Genomic DNA, 22,597 nt, shown 5'->3' on the forward strand with positions numbered 1-22,597 from the left:
TCATAGACCCCAGAGTAAGCAGCGCCCACTCTGGTTTGAATACGCCGGCCAGACAGAAAGCTCCGGACCCAGTTAAACAGTTTACCCTTCACACCACACTTCCGCAGCTTAATGAGGAGCCCATCCTTCCAAACCATATCGTACGCCTTCTCCACATCAAAGAGCACCGCAATAACCTTTTCTTTCTGAGCCCTGGCCAGCTGGATATCAGATTCCAAACACAACACGGAATCCATGGTGTTCCTGCCCCTACGGAAACCACTCTGGTGCGCAGGAAGCAAACCCCGACTCTCCAAGAAGTAATCCAACCGCTCGGTAACCATGCGCTCCATCGTTTTCCCGAGCTGCGACGTCAAGGCAATTGGCCTATAACTTGAAGGGTCAGACGCTGGCCTACCCGGCTTCAGAACCGGCACCACCGTAGACTGTTTCCACGCAGATGGAACACAACCTGAATCCCAAACACGGTTGAAAAGACCCAGGACTAGCCCAAGCGTGTCATCAGTCAAATGAGAGAGCATGTCATAGCACACCTCATCTCTACCCGGGGCTGTCTGTTTCGCCTTAGAAAGTGCTCTCCTTAGCTCAAACAAACTAAACGGAAGGTCAAGGTCATCTTGAGTCGAAGGCTGGTGCCCAATCAGCTCAGAATTCTGGGCCAAAGTACTCTCCCTGTAGTGCCTTTCCGCAGGTGAGAGATTGTCAGAGCTGTGCACCGACACAAAGGTGCTGGCCAACAGTTCAGCTTTGTCAACGTCGCTGACTGCTTCAACACCATTCAGTATTAGGACCGGGGTCCCATGACGGCGCTCAACCCCATGCATCCGCTTAATCATCCCCCAAACATCCCCGAGACGCGTTTCTCTCCCAATTTTGGAACAATACCGCCTCCAATAGGCACTCTTGGCCGTTCTCACAGTTTTCCGCACAACAGCGCGGGCCCTCTTGTAGTCAATGAGGGCACCCTCAGTGTGGGCAACCCTTAGCCGGCGAAACGCCGCATTTCTCGCCCTAACAGCATGACCACATGCTTCAGTCCACCACGGCACCCGCTTCCTATGTCCACTACCACCACTCTTAGGAATCGTGCCTACCGCTGACTGCGTGATGAGCGAGACAATTGCACTATTGAGATCATCCACCTGAGTCAATCCTCCTTCCTGCAGAACCCTAGAACCATCATCAGCTTTCCTCAGGAAAGCCCCCCAGTTCGCCCTTGCCAACTGCCACCTCTGGATCCTCGTCCCCCTGACCACACAGCTCCCAAAGCCAATCACGGTGCGGACTAGATAGTGATCGCTACCAAAAGAAAGATTACCAAGAACCTCCCAACTACAAACACCAGCTAACTCCTTGGACACAAGTGTAAGATCTATTGCACTTTCCGCACCGGTCCCCATATCATAGCGGGTCCCACCCCCATCATTCAGACAAACCAACTCCCTTTGATTGATAAAACCCTCTACCACCTGCCCATACCTATCGGTACCACTACCGCCCCACAAAGCGCTATGCGCATTAAAATCCCCACACCACACGGCCTTTCCCCGAACATCCTTACCGATACTATGCAAGGACTCTAACGTTAACTCACCACACGGATTATAAAGGTTAACCACAGTAACAGCTTCACCACCCAGCCAGACCCTCACCGCCAGGGCCTCCGGCGCTTTACTCACACTGACAACAACGTAATTTAGGTCATCTCGGACAAACACAGCCACACCTCCGCCTCTACCCTGCTCCCTATCATTCCTAACACACATACCCTTGTATCCCAAAACCCCACCTAGGTTGTAACCAAGTCTCCTGCACGCACATAACGTGAGGCTTGTTCAACAAGGTAGAGACAAAATGCTTAAATTCCTGGCCATTAGCACGAAGACTACGCGCATTCCATTGCAAGACAACCACCGCCATTATGAGCCCCCGGAACCTGACGGCGCATCGGGAGCCCCCCCCACTCCCACTGCCAGAATGGGGCAGGGCGCCCTCCCGCAGCGCATCCTCTATCTCCGTCCACTCGGGGCCCCCAGCTCCAAAGTACTTCCCTGCAGCCTTAGCGATGATCTTAGTCTTTTCGGATCTCTTCTTGGTTTGCCCAGTACAGTTAATCACTTCCACTATAAAGAGGAAGAAATCTTTCCTCTTCACAACCAGTACATCCTCCGCACCCACAGGGCCTCTGCCCGTGGAAGCCACACTCACAGGCATCCCAGTGAGGACCTCCCCCTGGCCGCGGGCAACGCTGCCCCCTCCCCTGTCGCCTAGGACACCAGCAGCACTGGCAGCCCCCACTGCATCCACCGTCACCTGACTACCAGACACCTTCTTGACCGCATCCGCATAGGATATGCCTTGAGAGGCCCTAACTTTTTGCACCTCAGCAGCCCTCTTGCTGAACACGCATCCCCCGTAGGCAGAGCTATGCTCTCCCCCACAGTTACAGCACTTGAGTTTTGCTCCGTCGTCACACTTCCCATACTCGTGGTCTCCTGCACATTTACCACACTTCTGCTTCCCTCTACAGACCGCTGCAATATGCCCAAAGCGCTGGCACTTGAAGCAACGCAGGGGCGGCAGAACATATGGGCGTACGCCATAGCGCATGTACCCAACGCACACCACACGAGGCAGGATCCCACCTTCAAATCTAATCATTATCGACAGGCTGTCACACCTTACCCCATCCCGGGTCATCTTCAACCGCCTAGCATCCACCACCTTAGCTCCAGTCAAATTCTCCTTTATGTCATCCACAGATGTCGTCGTAGGGACGCCTACTATAACTCCCCTAACCGTGCCTCTTACAGCATCAGACACAAGAATGTCCTTCCCACCCAGACACTTAGCTTCAATCGCCTTCCTTTGCTGAGCCACGTCCTTGCACACAACCAGCAGCGAGCCATCCCTAAGGACACTCGCATGCTTGACCACTCCCACAGCTACAGTCAGGCTCCTTGTCAACGCCATCGGATCCCACCCCTTAAAGGACGCATTATCCTGCGCGAGCTTTATGAACACCTTACACTCTGAACTCACATCCCCGACATCTGCAACCCCCCCGCCCTGCTCCTCACTGAGAGAGCCCTCCATAGACGAGCAAGAAGACGCCCTACGCTGCACAGGATCAGTGGCTCCAGGGGAGTCCTCCCCGCTGTTCATATCGTCACCGACCAGGTCACGCTTCCTCTTCTTCTTCCCCGTCATACGGACCGAGGCGTTCCTCTATGTTGCCGTAATATCCAAACTGTTGTCGTTGTTGTTTTTTATGGCAGTTGGCATCCAAGTGCACGTTGTTGTTTGCCGTAGTCCTCAGTTGTGTCAGAGACCAACCGGCTTTATTCCAGGGAGACTCTTCTTCATCTTCCTCTCCCTCTTTGACGTTCGGTGCTTTGGAAGTACAAAGCCCATGAGGTCATGGGACGTCTTTGTTGTTGTTGTTGTTGTTGTTTTATGGCGGTTGGCATCCGAGTGTTGCATTACCGCCAGACTTTATTCCTCAGACGTTTCGTAGTCCTCAGACTCTGTCGTAGTCCGTAAAAGTACTCCTCCCATTGCTTTGGTGTTACAAAGCCCATGAGGTCATGATATGTCTTTGTGACTAGAATAGTTGTTGTGTCAGAGACCAACCGGCCTCATTCCAGGGAGACTCCTCCTCATCTTCCTCTCCCCCTCCGACGCTCGGTGCTTTGGAAGTACAAAGCCCATGAGGTCATGGGACGTCTTTGTTGTTTTACAAAGCCCATGAGGTCATGGGACGTCTTTGTCGTTTTATCCTTTAGAAGTCCTTCTTCCATCACTTTGGTGTTTCTAGGCCCATGAAGTCAAAGCGCGTTAGAACATCCTCTTGCTCCTCATCCTCGGCTCAGTCTCCAACACCCCCCACCTCTATAAATGTTTACCCAGCCCTGTGCTACATAAGTAAGCAACCACAGCCTGACACAAACCCTGTGACTGAATCGCCAGAACGTTCCGCAGATTGAACTCCCGCCCATTATTCCGAAACCACAAGGCCAACCTGGCCCTTTCTCTATCATAAGCCTCACAGCAAATCAGCACATGCTCGACAGTCTCTGGCACCCGACAGTGACCACACAGACCGGTCGGGTGTTTGCCTATCCTACTCAGTGACCAATTGAGTCCAGTATGTTGTTGTTGTTGTTGTTGTTGTTTTATGGCGGTTGGCATCCGAGTGTTGCATTACCGCCAGACTTTATTCCTCAGACGTTTCGTAGTCCTCAGACTCTGTCGTAGTCCCTAAAAGTACTCCTCCCATTGCTTTGGCGTACAAAGCCCATGAGGTCATGATGTGTTTTTGTGACTAGAATGTTGTTGTTGTTGTTGTTGTTGTTTTATGGCGGTTGGCATCCGAGTGTTGCATTACCGCCAGACTTTATTCCTCAGACGTTTCGTAGTCCTCAGACTCTGTCGTAGTCCGTAAAAGTACTCCTCCCATCGCTTTGGCGTTGATAAGTAAGCAACCACAGCCTGACACAAACCCTGTGACTGGATCGCCAGAACGTTCCGCAGATTGAACTCCCGCCCATTATTCCGAAACCACAAGGCCAACCCGGCCCTTTCCCTATCATAAGCCTCACAGCAAATCAGCACATGCTCGACAGTCTCTGGCACCCGACAGTGACCACACAGACCGGCCGGATGTTTGCCTATCCTACTCAGTGACCAATTGAGTCCAGTATGGCCAATCCTCATGCGGGCGAAGGCCCTTTCCTCCCACGCGTTCCTGCCCATAGACCCGCAAGGACCCACACTACCCTGTATGTGATAGAGATGCCGTCCAGTAACACAGTGGTTCCAAAATTCCTGCCAAAGGCCGACCACATGACTCTTGATAACAGGCTTGATTTCAGATTTGCTTAACTCAACCGCCACATCAATTGATGGCCGCAGAAGGGAACGTTTAGCCAGTGCATCAGCCATTTCGTTACCATCCACCCCCACATGCGCAGGGACCCAAATGAAGGAAACCCTCACATCCTTCCTGGACAGGGAGAGCATCAGACAGAAGATGCCATTCAACACATCCTGTCTGCAATCAGATTTCCCAGATTTAATGCTTTGCAATGCAGAAAGGCTGTCAGAGGCCACCACAATGCCGCAACACTGCAAAGCAGATTCTGCCCATTCCAACGCCAACCGTATCGCTATAAGTTCCGACGTGAAAACAGAAAGGCGATCTGTCAACCTCTTCTTGACCGCTAGCCCCAGGTCAGGCACAAAATAAGCGGCGCCAGTACGCCCACTCTCAGGATCCCTAGACCCGTCGGTATAAATAAACACATCACCTGAGTGCTTATCGATGAGCGCTTGAACGGCAAACTGCGGTGCCCTCCCAGCGACTCCTCTAAGCTTGCCATGCAAGCTAACATCAACAGGAGCCGGGACAAACTTCCACGGAGCTATAGCAGACAAAGCCACCGACGGGCTCACACGCAGATCACCAACCCCCGCAAGCCGCGCCTTCGCATTTCCTACCTGGCTGAAAATCATACCGCCAGCCTCACTCTGCCCCCCATCAACCCTGAGAAAGCCCCTCACCGGGTGAGAGCTCGTATGACCTTGCACATTCACCCAGTAAGCCAACAGAAGTTCTAGCCTCCGGAGCCGTAACGGCAATTCCCCCAACTCAACCTGCAGCGCCGAGACAGGGGAGGTCCTAAAAGCCCTACAGCAGATGCGCAAGGCCTGGGCTTGCTCCACATCAAGCTTCTTTAAGTTAGTCTCAGCCGCAGACATGTAGGCTATACAGCCATAATCAACAGCCGCCCTCATGACGGCCCGATAAATACCCAGGAGCGACCTTCTGCTGGCCCCCCAGTCCTGGCCGGATAGACAACGAAGCAAGTTATTCACCCTTTTGCATTTACCACTGACCTCATCAATGTGCCGACGCCAACTAAGCCTCTCGTCAAAGGTGACCCCCAAGAACCTCACCTCCCTGACCTGTTCGAGCACCTGCCCATGCAGTCGAAGGGAGACGTCCCTATGTCCATTGAAGAAACAGATCACTTGAGACTTCCGTACGGACAGTTTAAACCCCCACTTCAGGGTCCACTGCTCCACCTGCTGTATTGCCCTTTGCAGTTTCGCCTCGTAAAACCGGAGATTCCTCCCTCTCACCCATAGAGCGCCATCGTCAGCATAAAGGCTCCTCCCAACAGACCCATCCACGTCGTCAAAGATGTCCTTAATCATAACATTGAACAAGATAGGGCTACACACACTCCCCTGCGGGATCCCATTCTCCACCCCATAGACCCCAGAGTAAGCAGCGCCCACTCTGGTTTGGATACGCCGGCCAGACAGAAAGCTCCGGACCCAGTTAAACAGTTTACCCTTCACACCACACTTCCGCAGCTTAATGAGGAGCCCATCCTTCCAAACCATATCGTACGCCTTCTCCACATCAAAGAGCACCGCAATAACCTTTTCTTTCTGAGCCCTGGCCAGCTGGATATCAGATTCCAAACACAACACGGAATCCATGGTGTTCCTGCCCCTACGGAAACCACTCTGGTGCGCGGGAAGCAAACCCTGACTCTCCAAGAAGTAATCCAACCGCTCGGTAACCATGCGCTCCATCGTTTTCCCGAGCTGCGACGTCAAGGCAATCGGCCTATAACTTGAAGGGTCAGACGCTGGCCTACCCGGCTTCAGAACCGGCACCACCGTAGACTGTTTCCACGCAGATGGAACACAACCTGAATCCCAAACACGGTTGAAAAGACCCAGGACTAGCCCAAGCGTGTCATCAGTCAAATGAGAGAGCATGTCATAGCACACCTCATCTTTACCCGGGGCTGTCTGTTTCGCCTTAGAAAGTGCTCTCCTTAGCTCAAACAAACTAAACGGAAGGTCAAGGTCATCTTGAGTCGAAGGCTGGTGCCCAATCAGCTCAGAATTCTGGGCCAAAGTACTCTCCCTGTAGTGCCTATCCGCAGGTGAGAGATTGTCAGAGCTGTGCACCGACACAAAGGTGCTGGCCAACAGTTCAGCTTTGTCAACGTCGCTGACTGCTTCAACACCATTCAGTATTAGGACCGGGGTCCCATGACGGCGCTCAACCCCATGCATCCGCTTAATCATCCCCCAAACATCCCCGAGACGCGTTTCTCTCCCAATTTTGGAACAATACCGCCTCCAATAGGCACTCTTGGCCGTTCTCACAGTTTTCCGCACAACAGCGCGGGCCCTCTTGTAGTCAATGAGGGCACCCTCAGTGTGGGCAACCCTTAGCCGGCGAAACGCCGCATTTCTCGCCCTAACAGCATGACCACATGCTTCAGTCCACCACGGCACCCGCTTCCTATGTCCACTACCACCACTCTTAGGAATCGTGCCTACCGCTGACTGCGTGATGAGCGAGACAATTGCACTATTGAGATCATCCACCTGAGTCAATCCTCCTTCCTGCAGAACCCTAGAACCATCATCAGCTTTCCTCAGGAAAGCCCCCCAGTTCGCCCTTGCCAACTGCCACCTCTGGATCCTCGTCCCCCTGACCACACAGCTCCCAAAGCCAATCACGGTGCGGACTAGATAGTGATCGCTACCAAAAGAAAGATTACCAAGAACCTCCCAACTACAAACACCAGCTAACTCCTTGGACACAAGTGTAAGATCTATTGCACTTTCCGCACCGGTCCCCATATCATAGCGGGTCCCACCCCCATCATTCAGACAAACCAACTCCCTTTGATTGATAAAACCCTCTACCACCTGCCCATACCTATCGGTACCACTACCGCCCCACAAAGCGCTATGCGCATTAAAATCCCCACACCACACGGCCTTTCCCCGAACCTCCTTACCGATACTATGTAAGGACTCTAGCGTTAACTCACCACACGGATTATAAAGGTTAACCACAGTAACAGCTTCACCACCCAGCCAGACCCTCACCGCCAGGGCCTCCGGCGCTTTACTCACACTGACAACAACGTAATTTAGGTCATCTCGGACAAACACAGCCACACCTCCGCCTCTACCCTGCTCCCTATCATTCCTAACACACACATACCCTTGTATCCCAAAACCCCACCTAGGTCGTAACCAAGTCTCCTGCACGCACATAACGTGAGGCTTGTTCAACAAGGTAGAGACAAAATGCTTAAATTCCTGGCCATTAGCACGAAGACTACGCGCATTCCATTGCAAGACAACCACCGCCATTATGAGCCCCCGGAACCTGACGGCGCATCGGGAGCCCCCCCACTCCCACTGCCAGAATGGGGCAGGGCGCCCTCCCGCAGCGCATCCTCTATCTCCGTCCACTCGGGGCCCCCAGCTCCAAAGTACTTCCCTGCAGCCTTAGCGATGATCTTAGTCTTTTCGGATCTCTTCTTGGTTTGCCCAGTACAGTTAATCACTTCCACTATAAAGAGGAAGAAATCTTTCCTCTTCACAACCAGTACATCCTCCGCACCCACAGGGCCTCTGCCCGTGGAAGCCACACTCACGGGCATCCCAGTGGGGACCTCCCCCTGGCTGCGGGCAACGCTGCCCCCTCCCCTGTCGCCTAGGACACCAGCAGCACTGGCAGCCCCCACTGCATCCACCGTCACCTGACTACCAGACACCTTCTTGACCGCATCCGCGTAGGATATGCCTTGAGAGGCTCTAACTTTTTGCACCTCCGCAGCCCTCTTGCTGAACACGCATCCCCCGTAGGCAGAGCTATGCTCTCCCCCACAGTTACAGCACTTGAGTTTTGCTCCGTCGTCACACTTCCCATACTCGTGGTCTCCTGCACATTTACCACACTTCTGCTTCCCTCTACAGACCGCTGCAATATGCCCAAAGCGCTGGCACTTGAAGCAACGCAGGGGCGGCAGAACATATGGGCGTACGCCATAGCGCATGTACCCAACGCACACCACACGAGGCAGGATCCCACCTTCAAATCTAATCATTATCGACAGGCTGTCACACCTTACCCCATCCCGGGTCATCTTCAACCGCCTAGCATCCACCACCTTAGCTCCAGTCAAATTCTCCTTTATGTCATCCACAGATGTCGTCGTAGGGACGCCTACTATAACTCCCCTGACCGTGCCTCTTACAGCATCAGACACAAGAATGTCCTTCCCACCCAGACACTTAGCTTCAATCGCCTTCCTTTGCTGAGCCACGTCCTTGCACACAACCAGCAGCGAGCCATCCCTAAGGACACTCGCATGCTTGACCACTCCCACAGCTACAGTCAGGCTCCTTGTCAACGCCATCGGATCCCACCCCTTAAAGGACGCATTATCCTGCGCGAGCTTTATGAACACCTTACACTCTGAACTCACATCCCCGACATCTGCAACCCCCCCGCCCTGCTCCTCACTGAGAGAGCCCTCCATAGACGAGCAAGAAGACGCCCTACGCTGCACAGGATCAGTGGCTCCAGGGGAGTCCTCCCCGCTGTTCATATCGTCACCGACCAGGTCACGCTTCCTCTTCTTCTTCCCCGTCATACGGACCGAGGCGTTCCTCTATGTTGCCGTAATATCCAAACTGTTGTCGTTGTAGTTTTTTATGGCAGTTGGCATCCAAGTGCACGAGGTATTGTTCGTTGTTGTGTTGTTGTTGTTGTTGTTGTTTTGATCACTCCCACAGAATAGTTGTTGTGTCAGAGACCAACCGGCTTTATTCCAGGGAGACTCTTCTTCACCTTCCTCGCCCTCTTTGACGTTCGGTTAGAAGTCCTTCTTCCATCACTTTGGCGTTTCTAGGCCCACGAAGTCCAAGCGCGTTAGAACATCCTCTTGCTCCTCATCCTCGGCTCAGTCTCCAACACCCCCCACCTCTATAAACGTTTACCCAGCCCTGTGCTACATAAGTAAGCAACCACAGCCTGACACAAACCCTGTGACTGGATGGCCAGAACGTTCCGCAGATTGAACTCCCGCCCATTATTCCGAAACCACAAGGCCAACCCGGCCCTTTCCCTATCATAAGCCTCACAGCAAATCAGCACATGCTCGACAGTCTCTGGCACCCGACAGTGACCACACAGACCGGTCGGATGTTTGCCTATCCTACTCAGTGACCAATTGAGTCCAGTATGGCCAATCCTCATGCGGGCGAAGGCCCTTTCCTCCCACGCGTTCCTGCCCATAGACCCGCAAGGACCCACACTACCCTGTATGTGATAGAGATGCCGTTGTAGTTGCTTACTTATGTAGCACAGGGCTGGGTAAACGTTTATAGAGGTGGGGGGTGTTGGAGACTGAGCCGAGGATGAGGAGCAAGAGGATGTTCTAACGTGTTTTGACTTCATGGGCCTAGAAACGCGAGTGTTGCATTACCGCCAGACTTTATTCCTTAGACTTTGTCGATGGAAGAGGGACTTCTAAAGGATAAAACGACAAAGACGTCCCATGACCTCATGGGCTTTGTAAAACAACAAAGACGTCCCATGACCTCATGGGCTTTGTACTTCCAAAGCAATGGAATAAGAATTTTTAAGGACTACGACAAAGTCTGAGGGGAGGAAGAACTTCTATAGGATACAATGACAAAGGCATCTCATGACCTCTTGAGCTTTGTCAAAACACTGGAGGTCAAAGCACTGGAAGAACAACTTTTAGGACTACGACAAAGTCTGGGGAATAAAGTCTGGCGGTAATGTCGACTGCCATAAAACAATAACAACAGCAACAACAGTCTAAGGAATAAAGTCTGGCGGTAATGCAACACTCGGATGCCAACCGCCATAAAACAACAACAACAACAACATTACCGCCAGACTGTATTCTTTAGACTTTATCCTGTTGTTGTTGTTGTTGTTGTTGTTGTTGTTGTTGTTTTATGGCGGTTGACATCCGAGTGTTGCATTACCGCCAGACTTTATTCCTTAGACTTTGTCGTAGTCCTAAAAGTTCTTCTTCCAGTGCCTTGACTTCCAGTGCTTTGTCCTCAGACTCTGTCGTAGTCCGTAAAAGTACTCCTTCCATTGCTTTGGTGTTACAAAGCCCATGAGGTCATGATTTGTCTTTGTGACTAGAATAGTTGTCGTTGTTTCAGAGAGAAACGTCTGAGGAATAAAGTCTGGCGGTAATGCAACACTCGGATGCCAACCGCCATAAAACAACAACAACAACAACAACAACCGGCTTTATTCCAGGGAGACTTCTTCATCTTCCTCTCCTTCTTTGACGTTCGGTGCTTCCACCGTACAGCTTTATTCTTTAGGCTTCATTCTATAGGCTTTAATATTTCCACTGATGTCGCCGCTTGGTAGCCGTGCGTCTACGAGACTGGACGAGGACAGAAGACCACCCCCACCCCCATCTCGTCACTCTGATCACTCTGACTCCCCAAAAGCAGACCCCCATCACTCCGACTCCCATTTAGCGCCTTTAGCCTGTTTTCTATATCTGCCCAATCAAGCTCCTTTGTTCCAAGGAATCTCCCTGCAGCTTTAGCAATGATCCTGATCCTTTCAGTTCTGCTTTGAGTCTGAGCAGCACAGTTTACAACATCCACCATAAAGAGTACAAAATCCTCTCTATCCACAACCAGGGTATTCTCATTAATTCTGGAACCTGCATACTTGGGACCTCCACTCTTGAAACCTTCACACTTCTTGGGAGCCACGCTGGCCTTTCTCATTTCGCCCTGGCTGGGAGCAGCGCTGGCTCCTCTCTCTGTATTTACTCTAAACTCATTACTTGAAACTTTCTTGACTGCATCTGCATAGGATATACCTTGAGAGACCTTTATTTTATGCACCTCAGCAGCTCTTTTGCTAAACCTGCATCCCCCGTAGGCAGAGCTATGTTCTTCCCCACAGTTACAGCACTTCAGTTTTGCTCCCACGTCACACTTCCCATACTCGTGATCTCCTGCACATTTACCACATCTTTGCCTCCCTCTACAGACCGCTGCAATATGCCCAAAGCGCTGGCACTTAAAGCAACGCAGGGGCGGTGGAACATATGGCCTAACGTCATGGCACATGAACCCAATGAACACCTTACTAGGCAGGCACCTCCCTTCAAGTGTTACCATTACCGACAAGCTGTCACATCTTACCCCAGACCGGGTCACCTTCAACCGCCTAGCGTCCACCACCTTAGCTCCAGTCAAATTCTCCTTAACTTCATCCACAGACGTCGCCGTAGGGACGCCTACGATAACTCCTCTGACCATGTTTCTTTCAGCATCAGACACAAGAATGTCCTTTCCACCCAGACGTTTAGTTCCAATCGCCTTCCGTTGCTGAGCCGCGTCCTTGCACACGACCAGCAGCGAGCCATCTCTAAGGACACTCGCACTCTTGATCACTCCCACAGCTACAGTTAGGCTCTTTGACAATGCCACTGAATTCCACTCCTTAAAGGATGCACTATCCTGTGCAGGCTTTATGATCACCTTACAGTCTCTGCTCTCACCCCGGATATCAATAGCTCCAGCCTCATCCTGCTGCTCATTCCCAGAACCCTCGGACGAGCTAAGGGACTTTTTACGTTTCCAGGCACGTGCAGCCAGAAATGGCTGCTCCTCCACGCCGTCCAGAACGTCTTCGACCACCGATCCACTCTCCTCCGCCATCTCCCGTCTCTCCCAGACCGGGTCCATATAGACTCCAGCTTCAGTTCTAAAGCCCACAAGTTCAAAGCCCACAAGTTCAAAGCCCACAAGTTCAAAACACATGAGTTCCAAGCCCACGAATTCCAAGCACTTAGAACATCCTCTTCCTCCTCATCCTCGGCACGTCCTTCAACACACCCCAACTCTATAAACATCTACCCAACCCTGTGCTATGTAAGTAAGCAGGAATAAAGTCTAACGGTAATGCAACACTCGGATGCCAACCACCATAAAACAACAACAACAACAACAACAACAACAACAACAACAACATATATAAGTAAGCAACTACAGCCTCACACAAACCCTGTGACTGGAATGTAAGAATGATCCACAGATTGAATTCCTGCCTATTATTCTGAAACCACAAGGCCAACCCGGTCCTTTCTCTTTCATAGGCTGCACAGCAAATCAGCACGTGCTCGACAGTCTCTGGCTCTTGACAGTGATTACACAGACCGATCGGATGTTTGCCTATCCTACTCAGTGACCAATTGAGTCCAGTATGGTCCATCCTCATGCGAGCAAAGACCCTTTCCTCTCCCGCGTTCCTGACCATGGATCTGCATGGACCGACACTACCCTGTATTTGATGGAGATGCCGTCCAGTATAACGACGACTCCAAAATTCCCGACAAAAGCCATAGACGTGACCCTTGTTTGCGGCCAACTCTCTTTAAAAAGTTTCTCCACAACAAAAAGAAGTGGTGGTAATGTAACACTTGGATTACATCACCGCCACCTACTGTAGCTGTACGTCTAGACTTTATTTTTTTGACTTTATTCTTCGGACTTTATTCTTTGTACTTTATTCTTTGGATTTTATTCTTTGGACTTTATTCTTCAGACTTTATTCTTTAGGCTTTATTATGTTGCTGTAGTCAATTTTAATGGCGGCTGGCAGCCAACTGCAAAGGTGCATTTTTATTATGCACTTTATTATCCCCGCCTCATCTTTAGACCACCCATAAAACACCAAAGTTGTCTGCCAACCGCCATTAAAAGTGACACAACAACAACAACAACAAGATAGGGAAAAAGAGTGGCGGAATGTTGGTCAGTGGCATCATCGTCAGTGACATCGTCCTCAAAGGCGTGACATCATCATCATCACGGCAACTGAACAGGATATCAACGATGCCTGATTTCTCTAATGGGCAGCTAAGGCACAGTGTCCTACACATGAAGAACATATTAGATTAGACTATTGAACCTGGTTTAGGGGCTAATGTGAATTGTGATCTAAAAGTTGAAGCTTGGCCATTGAAGTAGTTCGCTGCTGCGGATGGATGCGCGGGTATTCGACTTATTTGGCTCAGGAAATGAACCCAGCTCTCGACCTCAACTTGGTGCAGGTAATGGAAAATTTGGACTCGGGCTAGCCTCCAAAATAACTTATGCAAAAGCCAACAAGAAAGCAAGGGCGCGATTCTCCCGCAACAACTACAGACCGAGTAAAAACACACCGTATTTGCCCCCAGAGGTAAGCTGAAATACAAACTCACCTTGTTCACTAGCTACACAAATCCGCAAACGACGTACTAACATTATTCATTGTTAGCATGTCCTATTCAAATCTATGCCAAATCGAGTTAAACCTCCTTTTATTTCCGGTTCACAATGCTTTTCTTTTGAACCTGCGATAAAGAGTAGCAAGTGACTGTCAATAAAAACATGGACTTTTATGCACCAAAACTCCCCAAAGACCAGCTGTGCAAAGCTGTTGAGTGGTATAATTTTGAAAGTCCACTTACAACGCAGGCCGTGTTGTAACATTAAAATTACCTCGACACATTTCTGGCCGTCAGCGCATGTGTAAAAGAATGGTTGTTATGGTATTGACGGTCTGTTCTTTAGGCAAGGCAAGTTTATTTGTAGAGCACTATTCATTAACAAGGCAATTCAAAGTGCTTCATACAAGAGGGAAAATGCAAAACAACTGTTATTAGCTTAGATTTGACCATTGCCAGAGTTGAGGCCTGTCTCACATCTACAGGAAGATGTTAGCTGCATAAAACTGAAACTCAGATTCCCCATGTTTAGTCCTGACTCTGGGCACCAGTAGGAGGCCGGTCCCTGAGGTCCTCAGAGTCCGAGATGAAGAGACTTGTTCACAAGCAGAGCTGCTTTAAAGTCTCTTCTCTGAGCTACAGGGGCCAGTGCAGAGACCTGAGAACAGGACTAATGTGATGGTACTTCCTGGTTCTAGTCTGGACCCGAGCAGCAGCGTTCTGGATGTACTGCAACGTTTTTTAGATTTTGGTAAAAGGCTGCTGATGTTGTTGATTTGATGTGGCTATTAAAGTTCAAGTCTGAGTCCATTATTACCCCCAGATTTTTAACTTGGTTTGTAGGTTTTAGAGCCAGACTGGAGGTGACCGCTATCACTTTCTCTTTTTTTCTGTGGGGCAAAGACAATGATTTCAGTCTTGTCTGAGTTCAGCTGGAGAAAGTTGTTTTGCATCCACAAACTGATCTGTTGGATGCAGTGACAGAGTGAATCCACTGGTCCATATTCACCTGCCGACAGTGACACATGGATCTGTGTGTCATCTGCATAATTGGACACATTTTTGCTGCTTATCAACTGACCTAATGGCCGCATGTAGAAGTTGAATAGAAAGGGGTCCCAGGATTCACCGCGGCGTCAAATTCGCGCCCGACGCAGAAGTTGGATGCCTGTACATTTTGAGGCAGACGAGGACGCGTGTCCGAAAAATACACTCACCAGCAGACGTGCGTCCGAGGCGTCAGCGCACATGTGCAGAGGAGTTGTTCGGTGTTGCTTTTCTCGTGGTGTTATTGAGTTTAATGGCGGACCATGGCTTTGGTTTATTAACTTTGTAAAGTCCAAAAACAGAGGTGATGGGCTCCGGGGCTTGTCTGGGACCCTTCAGAGGTGAGCAGAATTTAATCAATATCATTATTTGCTCCAAGAGCTGCGTCTTAAGGATGCTTTTTTTTATCACTTCGGGGTTTGTTTTGGGTCTTCGTCCGGGTCGTGCGAGTCACGTCACCGCAGCGCTATCTCTGATTGGCAAGTTGAGCTTTGTCCAACTTTTCTGCGTCCGACGCGCAAACTCTCCTGACGCTCGGCGCTCAAAATGCAGAAATCGCGCCGCAAAAACGCAGGAATTGCGGCGCAGAAAACGCAGAACGCCCAAGACGCGCGTTTAGACTGAATGTAAACTGGACGCGTTTGACGCCGCGGTCTGAACGGGCCGGGCTGTCAGTGTTCAGGCAAATGTCATTTGTCACCTTGACAAGAGCAGTCTCAGTGCTGTGATGGACTGAAAAACATAAAATTAGTTGTTTATTAAGAGGAAATCTGTGAGCTGTTAGTAAACAACCATCTCGACGACTTTGGCCCAAAATGGCAGATTAGAGATGGGCCGGTACTACTCAGTACTGCAGCATCAAGAGTGCTCTTCTTTTGGGCAAGCTTTATGACCGCAGTTTTCTCGAGTGAGTGGTGCTAACAAACTGTTCAGCACAGACTTCAGAAATCTGGTGGGTAACACATGGAGGCAGTATGTAGATTAACTCAGACTGGTGATGATCTCATGGACAGTTTTGTCAGTTACAGGTGCAAAGTGAGTCAGCTCTAAGTGTCTAGATGGTTTTAGGGTTATTTTTTGCATTGTGGAAATTATAGCATTTTGAATGCCCTGAACTTTGTCATTAAAGAATAATGCAAACTCATTACACTTAGATGTAGAAATTAGTTCTAACGGCGAGAGAGTATATTAAAATAGAAAACAACTTATTGTGTCAAGTTTCAAATGTGAAAGACATGACATGATTCTGAAACCGTAACCAGGCATTAGAATGCTTTCAGTACTTCCTTTGTAAAGTCTATTCTGAAGACAAGTTTGAACATATCCCATGTGTGGTGCTGTTACATAATAGTTCGTTAGAAGACGTTCTCATACATGGATGATTCTGTACATTTATAAACTAAACTGATATTATATTATTATACTGAACCATTACAAAGTTAACAATGCTGATGTTATTGCTGTATGTGCACTTTAGTAGAGCAATGACCTGCTGCTGTGTCACTTCTATACAAACTGGTTTTGTTTCAGTTTTTGTTTGTTTGACCCTTTCACATTCTCTTCATTCCCTTCCTCTCTTAGGCTGAAGAGGGAAACATAGAATACAAGGTAAGAAACTGTGGTACCTTAGGAAAAAAACTAATTAACATTAATTTGAATAATTCCTTATCAAAACATTACTGACTATAGTTGACGCTGGTAAATCCAACTCAATACCGCTTTGAGCACCTGGCAACGCAAATGAAATGGCGTCTCCAGGAGGGGAAAGGCGAGGCTGTCTATCAGATTGGTGTTGAGGACAACGGCATGCTTGTGGGACTAACGGATGAAGATATGAAGGCGTCATTAAAGACTCTCCATCTGATGGCGCAAAAGTAATCTAATGAACACACAAATCAGATTTTAACATGGGTTTATTTTATTTATTCATTTGTTTTCCAGAGTTGGAGCTGACATCACTGTCCTCAGACAAAGTGAGGTCAATGAGGACTCCGATATCCCTCGTAGGATTGCCGAGGTTCTCATTCGTAAGGTGCCAGACGACCAACAGGTAAGAACCAACCAATGCAGCTTCTCTACTAATAATCACAATGGTTATACTTGGAGAAGTGCCATGTATTAAGCCCTTTGTGCCTGTTGTTTCCCACAGTTCTTGGACTTACGAGTAGCTGTGCTGGGCAATGTGGACTCTGGAAAGTCCACGTTACTGGGCGTCTTAACCCAGGGGGAGCTGGACAATGGACGTGGCCGAGCAAGGCTCAACCTCTTCAGACATCTCCATGAAATCCAGACTGGGCGGACATCAAGTATCAGCTTCGAGGTCCTTGGATTCAACAGCAAAGGAGAGGTAACAGAGCATTAAAACATATTTGGCTTAAAGAAAATAAAAATAATCTTTCTTGTGTTGATTACCCTTCATTTTTGTCTTTTTAGGTTGTAAATTACAGTGAGTCTCGAACAGCAGAGGAGATTTGTGAGAGCGCCTCTAAAATGATCACATTTATTGACTTGGCGGGTCACCACAAGTATCTGAAAACTACCATCTTTGGCCTCACCAGCTATTGTCCTGATTTTGCAATGTTGGTCGTCAGTGCGAATACAGGCATTGGTAAGAACTTGTCTTTATTTATTTATTCCAGCAGTACAGTTTGTTTGTTTTTGGTGTACACATTTGCATTTAAATGGATCAGCTGTAGATGTTTTATTTTTATTTCTTTATTCAGTTAGCATGATTTTTGCTTCAGTCAGATAGTCTTTGATTGATTCAGGTCAATACCTGCTATACATTTTCTGTTATATATATGCTATATTGCAGCATGTAACCTCAGTTTTAATAGTTTTAAAAACGACCGGCAATTTACAGGTGCCCCGTGTGACTGAGACTATTTAGTATTTTAGTTGAAAAGCACTATTGTTACACTACTGTTGCACCAATGTTGCACTACTGTTGCACTACTGTTGCACCGCTGTTGCACTGCTGTTGCACTACTATTGCACCACTGTTGCACTACTGTTGCACCACTGTTGCACTGCTGTTGCACTACTATTGCACCACTGTTGCACCGCTGTTGCACCGCTGTTGCACTGCTGTTGCACTACTATTGCACCACTGTTGCACTACTGTTGCACCACTGTTGCACCACTGTTGCACTACTGTTGCACCACTGTTGCACTGCTGTTGCACTACTGTTGCACTGCTATTGCACTACTGTTGCACCACTGTTGCACTACTGTTGCACCAATGTTGCACTACTGTTGCACCAATGTTGCACTACTGTTGCACCAATGTTGCACTACTGTTGCACCACTGCTGCACCAATGTTGCACTACTGTTGCACCACTGTTGCACTACTGTTGCACTACTGTTGCACTACTGTTGCACCACTGTTGCACTACTGTTGCACTGCTATTGCACTACTGTTGCACCGCTGTTGCACCGCTGTTGCACTACTGTTGCGCCACTGTTGCACCACTGTTGCACCACTGTTGCACCAATGTTGCACTACTGTTGCACCGCTGTTGCACTACTGTTGTACTACTGTTGCACTACTGTCGAGTGGTGCTTTATAGGACTTGAGTCTTGCTGTCAAAATTGGTAACATAAACAACTTGGCACCTTTCCAAAAGAGTACCATTGGTGTTAATAGCATAATAGGTTTAAAACACACTTTGCAGTTTTTTTTCCATATGCTTGTATTTTACTTTTACAGTTTCTCATTTCAAGCTGCAGATACAGTCCTACCACCCTCTTGTGTAATGTGCATCACACCATGCCTGTCGAACTGAGCTAAAGATATTATGGACTGGATATTATTCCTTCTATCTTTTACAGTCAGAACCGACCGCTCATTTCAAGGTCCTCGCTCATACATTTGAAGCACACTATATAGCACACTATACAGCACACTATTTGCACAAGTATGGGCCAACTGGAAAATCAACATCACCACTCAAGTGTCAGTGTTGCAAGCCAGCTGCAGCTAGTACATCTGACACGTCACACTGCCTTATCTAATCTGGAAAACTTTCCACAGGTATACATGTCAGGATGGCCGAGCGGTCTAAGGCGCTGCGTTCAGGTCGCAGTCTCCTCTGGAGGCGTGGGTTCGAATCCCACTTCTGACAAATACTTTGTTTTGTAATCGTTTAGTGTAATAATATTGATTAGTTGCAATTCCGAGCCACTTAAGATGAAGAAATTGGGCCGTTTTTTTAAAAAAAAACTTGAATTCATGTGGGCTTGTGCCACGTAAGGGTGGGCAATAATGTCACACCCTAAGTTATTTTTTTTAATTTCCCGTATTTTTGTATTTCAATAAGTAATACCAACAATAATACAATAATATGCAAAAAAAATTACATTTAGCTTTTTTTTCTTTCACCCCAAATAAGGCCTTCAATACTGAATTTTCTCCAGAGATTGAAAACAATGTGCATGTTTTTTGTGGTGTTAAATCACGTGGGTGTACCCCAAGGGTCAGCAATTGGTCCGCTATTATTTATTTTATACTATTTGCTTGATGATGTTTTTTCTGTGGCATCAATCATACCCCTCGCCTGCATGCTGTATGTTCTCTTCTAAATTTGTATTTATAATTTTTCCCTATTCTCTCCTACAGCGGGTACATCGCGGGAGCATCTTGGGTTGGCCATGGCCCTGAAAGTGCCCATCTTCATTGTCATCAGTAAGGTGGATTTATGCACTCGAGCTACAGTGGAGCGCACAGTACGGCAGCTAGAGCGCGTCTTGAAACAGCCTGGATGTAATAAGGTTCCAATGGTTGTAGCAGATAAAGACGACGCCGTTACCGCGGCACAGCAGTTTGCCCAGTCTCCCAAGTACGTCCAAACTGTTTTGAGACAAAGTTTGTTACGTACATCAAATGAAATTGCAACATATTTGTTTCCTTCTAGTATCACACCGATCTTCACGTTGTCCAGTGTGTCTGGAGAGAGCTTAGACCTGCTGAAGGTTTTCTTCAACATTATCCCTCCACTGAGCAACAGAAAAGACCAGGAGGAACTAATGCAACAGTTAACAGAGTTTCAGGTTGGTTTAAAAGAAGAGTAAATTAAGTCATTTCATATTCATTTAATGAGAAAAGAAAGTGATAAATCTATTAATGCAGGTGGATGAGATCTATTCTGTTCCTGAGGTGGGAACAGTTGTGGGAGGAACTCTGTACAGGTAATGCCCATTTATCTACAATATCTTGTGTACAATATCAGTTCAAATGTTGTATGTAATCATTATATTTCTGTTTACTAGTGGCATTTGTCGCGAAGGCGACGACCTTGTGGTAGGGCCTACAGACGCTGGACAATTTCACAAACTGACAGTCGGCAGCATCCAGAGGAATCGGTCAGCATGCAGGGTTTTAAAGGCTGGTCAGGCTGCTACACTCGCTCTTGGAGAATTCGACCGCTCACTATTAAGAAAGGTCAGGCCAAAGACAATATTATATTTTATCTCTGCTTACATTATTTAGAATTCCACATAAAACATTAACATCTGCTTTAACAGGGCATGGTGATGGTAAGTCCGGAGATGGATCCGACCATCTGCTGGACATTTGAGGCGGAGGTTGTGCTACTTTTCCACGCCAAGACCTTTCACAAAGGTTTCCAGGTTACTGTGCACATTAGCAATGTGAGACAAACTGCCATTGTGGAGGAATTGTATGGAAAGGTCAGTCCCGAGTTTATTTCCTCTTCATCTTTTTGATACTAAAACAATGTCTAATATTTGTCTGTATTTTGTCTTTCATATTTATACTCCAGGAAGCACTAAGGACAGGTGAAAAAGCAGAGGTCCGTTTTAGATTCATCAAACACCCAGAATACCTAAAAGTGGGAGCAAAAATGCTCTTCAGAGAGGGTGTTACCAAAGGCATTGGACATGTCACAAAGTTACAACCTGTCACCCAGTACAAACCATCCCAAAGAGAGGAGGATGGGGCCTAGAGGCTACTACAACACGAGCCTGTCGCGAGACCTCGTTTAACCTCACCTATGGACAGTAAAACTTTCAGATCAGTTCTTTTGTCACAACCCCTTTTTCTTTTAGTCTTTTAAAAACCTCTGTCTTCTATACTTCACTCTGGTGTTCTACGGTTTTTAATATGAGGCACTGATTGACAATACCACCATCACCTTTTCTACGGAGTAGAATGTAAACTCAAGTGGACCTTTTTGTGGCAAAGTTACACAAGTGCACTGTAAACATCGGATTGGAATATTAAGCACACATTGATGCAAATATTGCCACTTGCACTGAAGCTTGGATGTCTCTTTTTAACACAGAATTAACACTCACTGCTACTTAGGCCTAAATACCAAAAGGTGTTGTCACCTTCTAGATGTTTTTGTTACCAGCCGAGTGCCTCAGACACATGCCGTAGACATAAGTCTGTTTTAATACACATTTTAATTCTTTTCTAGAATGTGTTTAATATTGACCTCAGCTTTCAGACCACTTGTGTGTTCAGATTTATATTTGTATTTGCTATCGAGCAGCTCAATCAGCTGAGATCAATCTTATATTTATTGACTCCTTTAAAGTGCTTTTAGTTCCTCAGGTTTGTATAGATGACTGCCACTTTGATAGAGCCTTTCCAGTGGTGTTGTTGCTAGTAGACCGATAATGCAAGTTGGGTTGTATTATATTGTTGCCTTCATCTTTCAGTTTGTGTCACCTGAACTAGCCACCTATTGTTACTGATGTCACATCCTACACAGGGCTTTACACAGTGCCTACTTATTTAAATGATCTACCAATTTGTAAAAGAAGTGTACTACTTGAGTTGGTGCTACTTATGGTATCTTTTAAAAATGTGTATTCGTCAGATGTCAGTTTGTCGATTCATCCGAGAGGTATTTTATAGTATATTGTATTTGTCTTGTTTTAACCAACAATATTTTCATTTATAACTAAACTTGTCTGCTTTTTTGAAAGGAAATGGAATACCAGGTAATAATTTGGGTGATATGCAATATTTATGTACAGATCCAATTACGGTGTTAGAATAAAGAAATACTTTACATATATATTCCTTTGTTGCCATGTATGGCAAGTCAGGGGTGTTTTAAAATCTGGGTTTTTAATCGCTGTTAAAACCCAAATCAGGAAACCAACAATGCCACCTGGGCATAAATGGGCCTAGGACCATATAGAAAAGATTAAAAGGCGCACAGATTCGTTGTTGACACAAGGCATAGACATTTTTAATACCAGATGTGATTTATTTCTAAATAACTTTTCTCTGAACAACAAATACCATAATAAAAATATTAGTCTCAGTGAAATTACACGATCATTGTCCATAAAAACAATCACACTTGGAGGTTAAGAAAAAGGCAAGGTGGCGGAGCATTCTTGTCCCATCCCCATGACCCCTGCTGGGAAACTTCTGCTGTGCACCCTTGACGGGCAG

General features: G+C 47.7%; 1 protein-coding gene and 1 non-coding gene across 2 annotated transcripts; both read left to right on the forward strand.

Annotated features, from left to right (window-relative positions):
- The first annotated feature begins 13,856 nt into the window (after positions 1-13,856).
- On the forward strand, positions 13,857-21,985 carry LOC140351165 (GTP-binding protein 2-like). The gene is made up of 12 exons (XM_072436892.1): positions 13,857-14,089; positions 16,746-16,772; positions 16,854-17,038; positions 17,106-17,214; positions 17,314-17,511; positions 17,598-17,772; positions 19,784-20,003; positions 20,079-20,214; positions 20,294-20,352; positions 20,434-20,605; positions 20,689-20,853; positions 20,946-21,985. Exons 1-12 carry the CDS (start codon positions 13,892-13,894, stop codon positions 21,126-21,128), a joined length of 1,827 nt encoding a protein of 608 aa, XP_072292993.1. The 5' UTR covers positions 13,857-13,891; the 3' UTR covers positions 21,129-21,985.
- trnal-cag (transfer RNA leucine (anticodon CAG)) lies at positions 19,207-19,289 on the forward strand. The gene has a single exon. It is a non-coding gene; the product is annotated as a tRNA-Leu (tRNA).
- Positions 21,986-22,597: the final 612 nt, after the last annotated feature.

This window comes from Eucyclogobius newberryi, unplaced genomic scaffold (assembly GCF_026437365.1).
Source record: "Eucyclogobius newberryi isolate DKJ021-1_F unplaced genomic scaffold, fEucNew1.0.hap1 SCAF_8, whole genome shotgun sequence".
In the NCBI taxonomy this organism is placed as follows: domain Eukaryota; kingdom Metazoa; phylum Chordata; class Actinopteri; order Gobiiformes; family Gobiidae; genus Eucyclogobius; species Eucyclogobius newberryi.

Excerpts from the sequence above, each read along its gene's own strand:
- LOC140351165 (XM_072436892.1), top strand. The coding sequence starts at position 13,892 with ATGGATGCGCGGGTATTCGACTTATTTGGCTCAGGAAATGAACCCAGC. Across the intron at positions 17,773-19,783 it reads CAGTGCGAATACAGGCATTG|CGGGTACATCGCGGGAGCAT; the intron begins GTAAGAACTTGT and ends TCTCTCCTACAG. Across the intron at positions 20,004-20,078 it reads CAGTTTGCCCAGTCTCCCAA|TATCACACCGATCTTCACGT; the intron begins GTACGTCCAAAC and ends GTTTCCTTCTAG.